This window comes from Myotis nattereri (genome assembly GCF_964212035.1).
Source record: "Myotis nattereri genome assembly, chromosome: 6".
Classification (NCBI taxonomy): Eukaryota; Metazoa; Chordata; class Mammalia; order Chiroptera; family Vespertilionidae; genus Myotis; species Myotis nattereri.
In genome coordinates this window covers 47993310-48006623 of record NC_138081.1, presented here as the reverse complement: position 1 = coordinate 48006623, position 13314 = coordinate 47993310, and the positions used below count along the sequence as shown (strand labels likewise).

Genomic DNA, 13314 nt, shown 5'->3' with positions numbered 1-13314 from the left:
CACCTTTAAAAGATGCTGGCTATTTTTCCAGTAGTATTGTTTGTTCATTTTTTAAGTAAATGTATTCTAAGTTCAGTGTTTTTCATATTTCTATACATAGCAGTTTTCTAGCCATTCATTGATAGTTCACAGCCTACCCTCTCTCCCTCTTTATTTTTGGAACAGGTCCAATAAAAATCAGCAACCCCAGATAGATGAGGAAATAAGTAATCATATCACATTTTGTCTTAAGCACACACCAGTTGCTCCGCAAGAACTTCGAGGCCTTTGGTCCTTACTGCATCATCGGAAGGTAAAAAAACAAAATTAAAAAGAAATAAACCTCCTTTACACTATGAGCTGATTAGATTTTTCTATGGCAGACTAGTTGCAGCACATTTTATTTAATCTCAGAATTACATGTTGCAAACACCATTCTTACCTGAGTTAACTTCAAGGGGGAGAATTTTTAGTGTTCTTTTGCAATAGTTATCTGGGTATTTCTCAGCTTCAATCACAGGATCATTCTATTCATTTTCCAGTTAAAAGAGGATAAAATATTTGCTTATTTTTATTTTATTTTCTCAAAAATACATTGTGAGAGTGGGTTTTACTCTTCCCCCAAGAATAACTATTGAATGTGAAAAATGGTAAACTGTAGTTAATACAACTTCATTAGTACAATCTTAATTTTTTAAATAATGTTTTATTTATCTGGTTTGCTGTTGGGAATCAATTATAATTGTTTGATTTATTTTACTTATGTAAACAAATCTCTTCTTAGTTTTTGTTTGTTTTTAATCCTCACCTGAGGATATGTTTTTCATTGATGAGAGAGAGAGAGAGAAATACTGATGTGAGAGAGAAATATCAATTGGTTGCCTCATACACATGTCCCCACCAGGGATTAAACCTGCAACCTGGGTATGTGCCCTGACTGGAAATTGAACCCGCAACACTTTGGTACACAGATAACCATCTAACCACTGAGCAACACTGACCAGGGCTCTTCTTAGTCTTATAAAATTACTAGGGGCTCAGTGCACGAATTCGTGCACCTTGAAAGGAACCGTGGGCCACGAGGCTGCGGTAGGCACAGGGGTGGGTCTCAGCCCATCCTCTGTGCCCCCGCCGGGCCCCTACTGCCATGGCCCTCAGCCCCCTGTCTGTTGGCAATTTCGCTGCTGCCACTCCCACATGCTGACGACGCCGGCCCCACTCGCACCCACTGACAGTGTGGAGTGATTGGGGCCTGCGCCAGCAGCAGGTGCAAGTGGGGCTGGGGCCGTCAGTGGGTGCAAGCAGTGGCTGCTGCCCTGATCACCCCTCAGGAGTAGGGGGAGGTGGAGAAGCCCTCAGGGGTGATCAGGGCCAGCAGCAGAGTTCAGCGGCTCCTCCAGCACCAGCTGTGCAAGTGGGGCCGGTGCTGGCAGCAGGTGTGAGAGTGGGGTGGGACCACAGTGTGTGGGAGCAAAGAATTTTCAGTAACCACCAGAGGCTCACTCCAATGACAGTGACCAGCGCCCCGCCTTGGTCTGGTGCCCTCGCTCACCTGCTCCACCATCCTGCTGCAGCCAACGCCCGCCATGGTCTGCACACGCCCCCTGGTGGTCAGTGCATGTCATAGCGACCAGTTGTTCGGTTGCTCCAGTTCCACCGTTCGGTCTATTTGCGCATTAGCCTTTTATTATATAGGATAATCAGGGTAGCTCTGGCCAGTATGGTTCATTGGTTAGAGCGTTGGCCCATGCACCGAAGTGTCAAGGGTCAAGGAGATGTACCTGGGTTGCAGGTTCAATGTGAGGGGCAACTGATTGATGTTTCTCCCTCATATCAATGTTTTTCTCTCTCTACTTTTTTTTTCCTCTTCACTCAATGAAAAAAAGTATCCACAAGTGACAGTTAAAAATATACATATATATAATCAGGATAAGTTACTTTACCAAAATCACCAGGATGGCAGAAAATTAGGAACATCAGGATTAATATCTTTAAACCCATATTAATCCTCTATAATGGATCTTATAGAGGCCATATAACTTGATTTATGAAATGTTTCTCATAAAGATTAATTATTCTTTATCTAATTATTCTTTATCTCTAGGTGTCTACAGAAGAAATTGCCTCTCTGTGGTCTGACTTATTTAATTCCACATTTATGTCTTTCTGGAGCAGTACTGTGACCACAAATCCAGAGTACTGGCTCACATGGAGCCCTCTGACCGATGCGCAGCAGAGGGAGAGGCCCAAGTCCCTTTTGGATTCCACACTGAAGGTTTGTTGGCATAAAACATAAAAATGTTTGGTGATAGTGGAAAATTTTACAATAGATCTAGCAATAAATAGTTATTGCTAGCATAAAGCAGTGACAAAGTAATTATAGGACTTTATATTCTACAGGATTTTAATAAGTATACCTTCAAAGAAGATACTCTGTTTTAAATAATTTGGGAAGTTCTGAGTTAAAGAAAAGTTCCTTAAAAAGTATTTTATCTCTTTTTAATTAAAATACTCTTTTGACTAATTACAAAACATTTAAATACAGCATACATGTGTTCATGTGTGTGTATGTGCATGTATAGTAAAATTCAGTAGAAATAATCACTCTTTGCTCGGTATCTTTTCATTTGTTAAATATGTTTTTATTGATTTTAGAGAGAGAGAGGGAGAGAGAAACATCAATTGGCTGCCTTCTGCACACCCACTATCAGGGATCGAACCTGCAACGCAGGGCATGTGCCCTGACTGGGAATTGAATCTGGGCCTTTTCATGCATGGGATGATGCTCAACCAACTGAGCCATACCATCCAGGGCTTTGCTCTGTATCTTGTTTACCTGTATTTATATTAAATATATACATGAACAAAAATAAGATCTTTTTTGGTTTACATAATACATTATGGAAACCTGTACCTGTCATTCCAGCTTACTCTTTTTTTTTTTAATTTAAATTCTTTATTGTTGAAAGTATTACATATGTCTCCTTTTTTCCCGCCATTGATCTCTGCCCTTGACCCCTGCTGTGTGTGTCCATTGGTTATGCTTACACGCATGAATGCAAGTCCTTTGGTTGATCTCTTACCGTGCACTGCCACCTCCCCCCCCCCCACACACCTTCCCTCTGAGGTTTGTTGGTCTTTTCGATGCTTCTATGTCTCTATATCTGTTTTTGTTCATCAGTTTATGTTGTTCTAGCTTATTCTTTTTAAGGTATTCCATCCTTCAGATGTGCTGGAATTTATTTAATCATAGGTTTTGAGGTTTCTTGTCTGTATTTCCTCCCTTTCCTGTAATAAGCATACTGTATCAATTCCCCTTGCTTAAGTTTTTGTCCCTTTGGTATTTCCGTGGATATAAGAACTGGAATTTAACCCTGATTAAAGTACGCACAGTTAAAGAAATTTATAGCTATTACCAGAATGTCAGTCAGGTGGTTTTTGTTTTACTTTTTAAACATGCTAGGAGCCAGTAAAGAGGGAGATCATGAAGCTGGAGGACTTGGGACTAGAGCACAGTTTCCTTTATTATATACATGAGGACCTGTTTCTCCATCACATCGCCACACTGGTGTTATCAGCATTAAGTTAGACAATTTTTACAATCTCATTTTAATCCATACACCTTTGATTATTTTTTGAGAGTGAACATGATTACGTATCATTCTATGTAATCATTACCCATTTTGTTTAAAAAATTGGGTTCATCATTTTATTATTGGCAATCTCTTTTTTAAGAAAAATATTTTTATTGATTTCGGAGAGAAAGGGAGATGAAAATAGAGAGAAATGTCAACGATGAGAGAGAATCATAGATTAGCTGCCTCATGCACACCCAACACTGGGGATGGAGCCCACAACCCAGGCATATGCCCTGACCGGGATCAAATGTGACCTGGTTCTTAAATTGCTGCTCAACCACTGAGCCATGCTGGCTGGGCTTAATGTCTTCTTTTTAAATATGCTTACCCCTTTCTGCTTTCTGGCTTTGGTGCCGTGCTATTTATTTATTCATTTTTAATTTTGTCATTATTTTTAAATTAAATTTATTGGGGTAACATTGATTAATAAAATTGTTTAGGTTTCAAGTGTACAGTTCTGTGATACATCATCTGTATATGGCAGGTGTCATGCTTTTTTAAAAAACTCTTCCTTCACTATACCTAGAATTAAAAAAACTATTTTCCCATAATTCTTTCTGTATTTTTATTTTGTATTTAAATCAAGTTTATCTGGATATCTTGTTTTTTGAGGTAGACTTACAAATTTTTTATGTTTTGCAAACGTATCCGAATGCTGTATAACAGCACCATTTTTGACTAATTAACCCTTTCACTCTCATTTGAAATGCCACCTTGATTATATATTTTATTTTCCCATAAATGTTCAAGAATTTACTTTTGGAGTCTTTTCTGTTCTGTTGCTCTATCAAAACTGTTTTGTTTTGTTATTATTGAAAAATATCTCTCAAAGCTCTTAGGTGATAAACATTATGGGTCCCTGAGAGTTGAGTAGCGTTTCCTATTACATGTGTTTGACCAGCTTTTGCTGAGGACAGCTACTACTGTGTCCCAGATGAACAGTCCAAGGAGCACAGCTTGGCAAACTTTGTCCCTGACTCTTACATTTGTTCCTAGTTCTTTGCCTCTGAATCTCACCTTTCTGCAGTGCATTCCGAGCTGTACTGCAAGCGTGGCCTTCCTGCCCTAACTGGTTTGGCTCAGCGGGTAGAGCAGGGGTTCTGTAACTTTTTAAACAGGGGGCCAGTTCACTGTCCCTCAGACCGTTGGAGGGCCGGATTATAGTTTAAAAAAAAAAATGAACAAATTCCTATGCACACTGCACATATCTTATTTTGAAGTAAAAAAACAAAACAGGAACAAATATAATATTTGTATTTGCATGTGGCCCGTGGGCTGTAGTTTGAGGACCCTTGGGATAGATCATCGGCCTGTGGACTGAAGGGTCCCAGGTTCGATTCCGGTCAAGGGCATGTACCTTGGTTGCGGGCACATCCCCAGTAAGGATTGTGCAGGAGGCAGCTGATCGATGTTTCTAACTCTCTATCCCTCTCCCTTCCTCTCTGTAAAAAAACAATAAAATATATTGAAAAAGAAAAGAAAAAAAGAATGGCCTTCCTAATGTCCAGGATTCAGGGGTTTCCTTGCATTCCTGAAGCACTCATTGCTCCTCATTGCTGGAGAATAGAGTCTACATTCCTTTAAGGCAGCGGTTCTCAACCTGTGGGTTGCGACCCCTTTGGGGGTCGAACGACCCTTTCACAGGGTTTGCCTAAGACCATCGGAAAACATATATAATTACATATTGTTTTTGTGATTAATCACTATGGTTTAATTATGTTCAATTTGTAACAATGAAAATACATCCTGCCTATCAGATATTTACATTACCATTCATAACAGTAGCAAAATTACAGTTATGAAGTAGCAATGAAAGTAATTTTATGGTTGGGGGGTCACCACAACATGAGGAACTGTATTGAAGGGTCGCAGCATTAGGAAGGTTGAGAACCACTGCTTTAAGGCCTGCCGACACCTTACACCATTTAGTCCTCCTGGTCCTAGCAACCTGAACCTCTTTTCCTTATTCTTTTTCTTACCTCTAAGGTGCCAGTGCTACTTATTGAAATCCTTTTAATTAATTTCTAAAGTGACTTAACTCTTTATCCATTAGGGCCCTGGCAGTCTCAGTAGAGCCATGTTCTCCAAGTGCTGCTTTGAAGTCTTGACCAGCAGCTGCAGAGCAAGTCCTTGGGATGTGAGCGGCCTCCCCATCCTATCCTCTTCGCATGTCACTCTGGGAGAGTGGGTTGAAAGAGCCCAGCAGCTCCGGGACATCAGCTCAGTGCTTTGGACCAACATGGCTGTCCCTTCAGTAGCAGAGTTCAGGTATTCCCTCCCCTTGGGCAGGCTGTAAAGCTCCTTTTGTTTCTCCAGAGTTTGCATCAGGGACCTCAGTCAGAAATTGCTTCTCTGGTGGCCAGTTCTGGTAGGTGAAGGCCAGGGTGTTTTCTTGCTGGATCAGCAGGTTTTCAGCCCATCACAGGCTACTGTGAACTGGCCAGCTGCTCAGTCAATTTTAAGCATGTCATGATCAAGAGAGTAATGCTTAGAAAATCATAGATTATATGAAAATGAAAACACCTAGTATTGGAGTGCAGTGTGATAGTGTAAGAAAGGAATGCTGTTTGATGCAATGCAAGCACTTAAGTGCTTCCTTATCCCCTCAGACGCACGGATTCCCGGCTCCAGGGGCTCGTGCTGTGCCGACACCTGGCAGGCCTGGCTGAGCTGCTCCCCGAGACCCTACGGCAGGAGTACATGCACAACTGCGAGCAGCTGCTGCGTGGGGACAGCCAGGCTTTTCAGCACGTGGCCCAGACTCTTGGGGACATGGCCGGGCAGGAGTTGCTGCCCAAAGACCTGTTGTGTCTCTTGCTCACCTCCCTACGTCTCTTGTTCGGGGAAGGGGAGGGTAAGCGGGACCTACCTGAGCCAGCCCGGCGTGGGAGCCTCTGGGTGAGCCTCGGCCTGCTCCAGATTCAGACATGGCTTCCCCAGGCACGCTTCGACCCCGCAGTGAAGAGGGAATACAAGCTCAGATATGCCAAGGAAGAGGTATGGAGACGAGAATTGGGGCATGGGCTCCGTCCTGACTGGCTGGATTTACTTAGTGTGTTAACCCTTTTTACTCCCTTTTGGGTGCACAGAGCATCAAAAGGGCAATTTTGCTCAAGATGCCCTGTGACTTCCCAGGATTGTGTTCTAAAGACTGCTTTTTCCCTCTGGGAGTTCCTCTGAGTGGGCTCAGGCCCTGGGAGAGGGGCCCTACATAGGGTGCTGCTGTGTCTGGCTATAGGCTTCAGTGGACAGAGGGCACAACAGCAGAACACCTGAGGCACTGCCAGGGAAGTGCTGTATGTAGCCCTTACTATCCAGACGCCCTGCCCTGGAACTAAGTTTTGGATGTTTGATTTGGAAAGTACTTCAGACAGAGTATAGTATTCTATGGGTTTTGAACTTTTGTTGTTCGGTATTGAAAAGTCCAGAATCAAGTACATTCAGATCTTATGGGTACTTTTTCTATTTGAACCAAACCAGGAACTGCCTACCTGAAGATAGTGAGATACTAGTTCTGTATTTTGAAGGAAAATTATATTAATTGAGATGAAGGCTAAGTTGCTATACCAGTGTCCCAGAAGTTCAGTGCTGAAAATAAGGTAGTTTCTTTCACCTAATCACCTGAGGGACCTACCTGAGCCACCCCTCAGGTCATTCAGGAGCCCCAGTTCTTCCAGTCCAGTGCTCTACCCTCCCCCAGGGCATTGTCCTCTCGGGCAAGGTCTTAGCTGGGCATAGCAGACCAGCTTCTCCCTTTCAATTAGTTATACCAGCTGCAGTGCGAGTGGAAGACCCGAAACCTCTCGTCCGAGCTACAGACTGGAAGAGACCTGGAAGATGAAGTCATTATCAATTACTCTCATCCTCATATCAGGTAACACAGCAGAGTGGTTATTTGTGTTGGAGATTATAGTCTCTCCTTTTAAAAAAAGCATTTTGAGGTTGACCTTTATAATGTAATTACAGTGTTAGCAGAGGTGATGATATCTATCTCTGAACCACATTAACAATTAGATCCCAAGCCATGGTTATAGCCAGGAAAAGATATGCTCTGTGAAAGGAGGGGCCGGATTCACATGGGGCCAAGAGGGTTGAAAACAGAACTTATTCTTCACATGGAAGAAGTTGGGTGTGATGAGGTCCACTGTGTGGGTCTGTTGCTTTAGGAAATACTGTATGGTATTTGGGTTCTGAGTGCCTCTCAGAACTGCATCTGCCCTTTGAATTTGGACTTTGAGTAGGCCACTTAATGCCTTTAAGCTTCAGTACCCATATCTGTAAAAGGATAATAGTACCCACTTCAGTAAGTTGTGATGAGATATGCATCTAAATTGCTTAATTAACATCATGTGTGGCATATAGTAACTGCTCTCTATATTATCCATTTTTATTATAATTGTTAATGTCATCATATTATCCCTTAGTAGCAGGAATGTCTTCATTCTATTTTCCTGACAGCTCAGTCTAGATTTCTTGCTCTTTTTTTTGTATTATTTTGCCTTTAGGTTGCTTTACCAAAGAATTGATCAGCTGGAGAATCTAATATGCAGCCTGTCGAAGAAGCAGGCCTTCAGACCCCAGCTGCCTGCATATGAGTCCCTGGTGCAGGAGATCCACCACTACATCTCCAGCATCGCCAAGGCCCCGGCTGTTCAGGATCTGCTCACACGGCTCCTGCAGGCCCTGCAGATGGACGGGCTTCGGTCTGCCCAGGTGGCCCAGAACCTTCTGAAGGAGGAAGCCTCCTGGCAGCAGTCGCACCACCAGTTCAGGAGGCGGCTGGCCGAGGAGTACGCCCTGTATCCAGACTCCGTGACCCCACTGCAGGCATCCATCTTGCAGATGCAGCATGGCATGAGGCTGGTGGCATCCGAGGTCCACTCCTCACTCCACAGCAGCGTGGTCTGTGCAGACAGGCTGGACGCTCTGGTCGCATCCCTGTTGGCTTTCCCATCAGTGGGCCCCACCTTCCCCACTTACTATGCTCATGCAGATGCTTTGTGCTCAGTCAAGTCAGAGGAGGTTCTGCGAGGCCTTGGGAAGTTGACCCTCAAGCGCTCAGGAGCAAAGGAGCTGGAAAGCAAGAGCCAGAGACCCTGCCCCACCCGAGAACAGCTGCTGCTGAACGCCCTTCTTTACCTGCGCTCCCATGTGCTCTGCAAGGGAGAGCTGGACCAGAGGGCCTTGCAGCTCTTCAGACACGTGTGCCAGGTAAGCCTGTCCCAGTGCGGGTCTGCCCCAACCCCTCCTCAAGGGAGCTGGGAGCACAAGCGGGGCACCTGCAGGACAGCAGTGTCAGTGTTCACAGAGACTGTGATGACTGAGGGGGATCTACTGTTGTTTCTTTTATTTCCCATTTAACGGTGGGGTTTGGAGGCCTTTGTTTCTCAGTTTTTAAGAGATTAAAAAAATCATAGTGATATTAGCCCTTTATTTGTGTTATACACTGCAAAGAATTTGTTGGTTTTCCTTTGACTTTGTTAGTTTTTGTCATATAATTTTTTATTACTATGAATAAAATAACACCTTTTTTTCCCCTTACCAACAAAATCAACTTGTTCTCATTTAAAACAGTTAAAATAGTAAATATTAGCAAAAATTACTAGAATTTACCAAACTCTGTTAACATGTTGGTGTATCCCATTCTAGACTTGCTTATTTTTGTCTATATATATATATGTCTGTGACATTCTTATTTTAAGTCATTCCTCCCAGTGGTTTACTGTTTTTTGTTTAGTAATAGAACCTTTTTAAGAATAAAAATCTTAACATAGTGACCCAATATTTAACTGATAAAAATGTACTGGTTGAAAACAATTCCATCCCTCCCATGGTCCCTGAGATGGGTCCTTTAGTCACTGGAGTACTACAAACCAATAATAAAGTCCATTCTGTTTTGTGACTTGCTTTAAAAAAACCTAATAGCATTTGGTGATTATTTTCCCCATAATTATGGTATTCTTTACTTGCATCATGTTCAGCTGCTGCCTAGTTTTCCATTGTGTGGGTATGATATAAGTCATTTAAATAATTCCCTATAATTGAAGATTTATATTTCTATGTACTTCTTTCTGCTGTTTTTTGGGAAAAACCCAACAACACTATAAATAGTCTTATAACCAAGTCTTTGCATATCAATTCTAGGCAGCAGAATTGCTGGGACAAAGATTAACTGCTTGGGCTTTCAGTACAAATTATCTTACTGAATGGTGGATGCTTATCTTCATCAATACTCTGTGGTTTCTTTATTTATACTTTTGCCAATATAAGGACTTAAAATCTTAGAGGTAATAGGGGATTTAAGAAATGTCTGATAAGGCATATCCCAATTTTGCCTGATTGGTAGTGAATCACACCCGCACACTGCCCCTCCCCTCTTGTTCCTCCCCCCCAGCCTGTCCTTAGTGCAGAGCACCATTGACCCCTGACAGGAAGTTTTACACCTGTAAAATGCTAATGCTGTAGCAAGGGGGGGTTTAGGAAAGGGGTCGCTGTAGACACAGTTTGAAAACAAAGGCCGTTTGCTCTCTGTTCCCTGAAAATTAGTTTCTTGGATGTTGGCATTTATTTGTTTTTTAACCATGATATTCTGTTTTCATGAGAAATTAAGAGAGTAAATCTTGTGCTTTTTCATTGTAAGTGACTCAGCAAAGGCAAATAAACTTCCTTCTGAATGTGTGACTTTTCAGGAAATCATCAATGAGTGGGATGAGCAGGAACGCCTTGCCCAAGAGAAGGCCGAGCAGGAGAACAGCCTCTACAGATACAGGAGCAGGAGCTCCCGGACAGCCCTGAGCGAGGAGGAAGAGGAGGAGCGGGAGTTCAGAAGACAGTTTCCACTGCATCAGCAGGTCAGGATTTGTTCTGGAATGAATGCCCTTGATAACACACACACACACACACACACACTTCCCTCCAATGGTTTTGCAGTCTTTTTACTAGATCATATATATATAATATGCAAAGTGTCCCCTTGGGAATGAGACTGGAAGACCGAGAGTTTGATCGTTTGCTGTGATGTGCGCTGACCATCAGGGGGCAGAACGGAACGAAGGAAGGCCCAGGCCAGCAGCTGGGGAAGGGAGGCCCTGGCCAGCAGCCAGCAGCTGGGGAAGGGAGGCCCCAGCTGGCAGTCGAAAGGCCCTGATCTGCCCTGATCACTGGCCAGGCCTAGGGACTCTACCCGTGCATGAATTTCATGCACCAGGCCTCTAGTTGCGTATAAGTCACTACCTCATTTTCTTGATTGTTCACACTCCATCTTTTCCCTTCCTTTTAGTCTGATAAGAACTGGATTTAATATTTCTTTAAAGTTTGATTGCTCGAATGTTATTTACAGGACTTCGCAGATATTTTGGTAGAACCAACACTAGAGGAGAAGGGAACTTCAGATGGGCAAGAAACAGCAGCAGCCACAGACCCCACCCTCCTCTCCCCAAGCTCCATGCAGGCTGTGATGCTGATTCACCAGCAGCTGTGCCTCAGCTTTGCTCGGTCCCTCTGGTACCAACAGACTCTGCCACAGCATGAGGCAAAGCACTACCTCAGCCTGTTTCTGTCCTGCTATCAGACTGGGGCATCTCTGGTGACACACTTCTACCCCCTAATGGGTATGGCTATTTACTTTGTTATACTCTTAGGAAATCAAAATGAATAGATATCATTGCTACTTCTGGAACAATGAAACCATTGCCTCCCTGCTTTTCCTAGATTTAAAATTTTTTTTGTTTCTTTATTGATTAAGGTATTACATATGTGTCCTTATCCCCTCATTACCCCCTGCACGCCCCCCCCCTCCCCCCCCGCTCCTATCTGTGCCCATTGTTATGCTTACATGCATGCATACAAGTCCTTTGGTTGATCTCTCCCCCTTCTCACCCTCCCCTGCCCTCCCTCTAAGGTTCAATAGTCTGATTGATGCTTCTCTGTCTCTGTATTTATTTCTTTTCATCAGTTTATGTTGCTCATTATTTTCCACAAATGACTGAGATCATGTGATATTTATCTCTCTCTGACTGACTTATTTCGCTTAGCATACTGCTCTCCAGGTCCATCCATGCTGTTGCACATGGTAGGAGTTCCTTCCTTTTTATAGCAGCGTAATATTCCCTTGTGTAGATGTACCACCGTTTTTTAAACCACTCATCTGCCAATGGGAACTTAGGCTGTTTCCAAATCTTGGCTATTGTAAATTGTGCTGCTATGAACATAGGGGTGCATATATCCTTTCTGATTGGTGTTTCTAGTTTCTTAGGATATATTCCTAGAAGTGGGATCACTGGGTCTCAAGACAGACTCTTCAATAAATGGTGTTGGGAAAATTGGACAAATACATGTAAAAAAATTGAAACTAGACCACCAACTTACACCATACACAAAAATAAACTCAAAATGGTTAAAGAACTTAAACGTAAGACGGGAAACCATAAAAATATTAGAGGAATCCACAGGCAGCAAAATCTCAGACATATGCCAAAGCAATTTCTTCACAGATACAGCTCCTAAGGCAATGGAAACTAAAGAGAAAATAAACAAATGTGACTACATCAAAATAAAAGGCTTTTGCACAGCAAAAGAAACCCCCAACAAAACAACAAGAAAGCCCACTGCATGGGATAACGTATTTGCCAATGTTATCTCCGATAAGGGTTTATTCTCCAACATTTACATTAAACTCATACAACTTAACAAAAGGAAGATAAACAACCCAATCAAAAAATGGGCAATGAACCTAAATAGATACTTTTCGAAAGAGGACATAAGGAAGGCCAAAAGACATAGGAAAGTATGTTCAAAGTCACTAATCATCCTAGAGATGCAAATCAAAATGACAATGAGGTACCATCTCACACCTGTCAGAATGACTATCATCAACAAATCAACAAATGTCAAGTTCTGGTGAGGATGCGGAAAAATGGGACCCTCGTGCACTGCTGGTGGGAATGCAGACTGGTGCAGCCACTGTGGAGAACAGTATGGAGTTTCCTCAGAAAACTAGATTTTTTTTAAATTAATGGAATTTTCTTAGTTTAAAAGACTTAAGCCGATTCAAAAAAATTGGTTTAAAATTCTGTGATAGAGATGGATTTTCATCGTTTGAATGCTTTGGGGTTAAGGGATTAACAAAATAAGGGTGTGGACTTAGCTTAAATCAGCGGTTCTCAACCTGTGGGTCGAGACCCCTTTGGGGGTCGAACAACCCTTTCATAGGGGTCGCCTAAGACCATCGGAAAACATCTATAATTACATATTGTTTTTGTGATTAATCACTATGCTTTAATTATGTTCAATTTGTAACAATGAAAATACATCCTGCATACAGTTATGAAGTAGCAACAAAAATTTTATGGTTGGGGGTCACCACAACATGAGGAACTGTATTAAAGGGTCGCGGCATTAGGAAGGTTGAGAACCATTGACTTAAATGGTCTTCAGCATTATTTACTTTAATAACTTCAGTGCTTTCCAAATGATATCATGTATTCCTGGGAACTCGGAAATTAATCTCACCAAATATGGTTTGATACAGTTTTCTCCATGACTTCATGAGTTACTCCATGCAAATAGGAAGGAGGCTTTAAATTTCATTTCTACTTGCTGAGAACAGCTACAGAAATTGAATCTGAATCCATCAAGCCAGACTCTGTACTACCCTCTTGATTCTCTTAGGTCATATCCCAGTTCTTCAGATATAACC

The 13314-nt window shown here is 42.4% G+C and overlaps 1 protein-coding gene across 1 annotated transcript in view; it reads left to right on the top strand.

The window, feature by feature from the left end:
* The window catches only part of MDN1 (midasin AAA ATPase 1), a 153309-nt gene that overhangs the window by 97342 nt on the left and 42653 nt on the right, over positions 1 to 13314 (top strand). The window contains exons 58-65 of the mRNA XM_081094168.1: positions 166 to 292; positions 2084 to 2254; positions 5671 to 5885; positions 6227 to 6614; positions 7382 to 7491; positions 8123 to 8828; positions 10307 to 10468; positions 10957 to 11227. Of these exons, the coding sequence (XP_080950294.1) occupies positions 166 to 292; positions 2084 to 2254; positions 5671 to 5885; positions 6227 to 6614; positions 7382 to 7491; positions 8123 to 8828; positions 10307 to 10468; positions 10957 to 11227 (2150 nt within the window). The remainder of the gene's footprint in view (positions 1 to 165; positions 293 to 2083; positions 2255 to 5670; positions 5886 to 6226; positions 6615 to 7381; positions 7492 to 8122; positions 8829 to 10306; positions 10469 to 10956; positions 11228 to 13314) is intronic.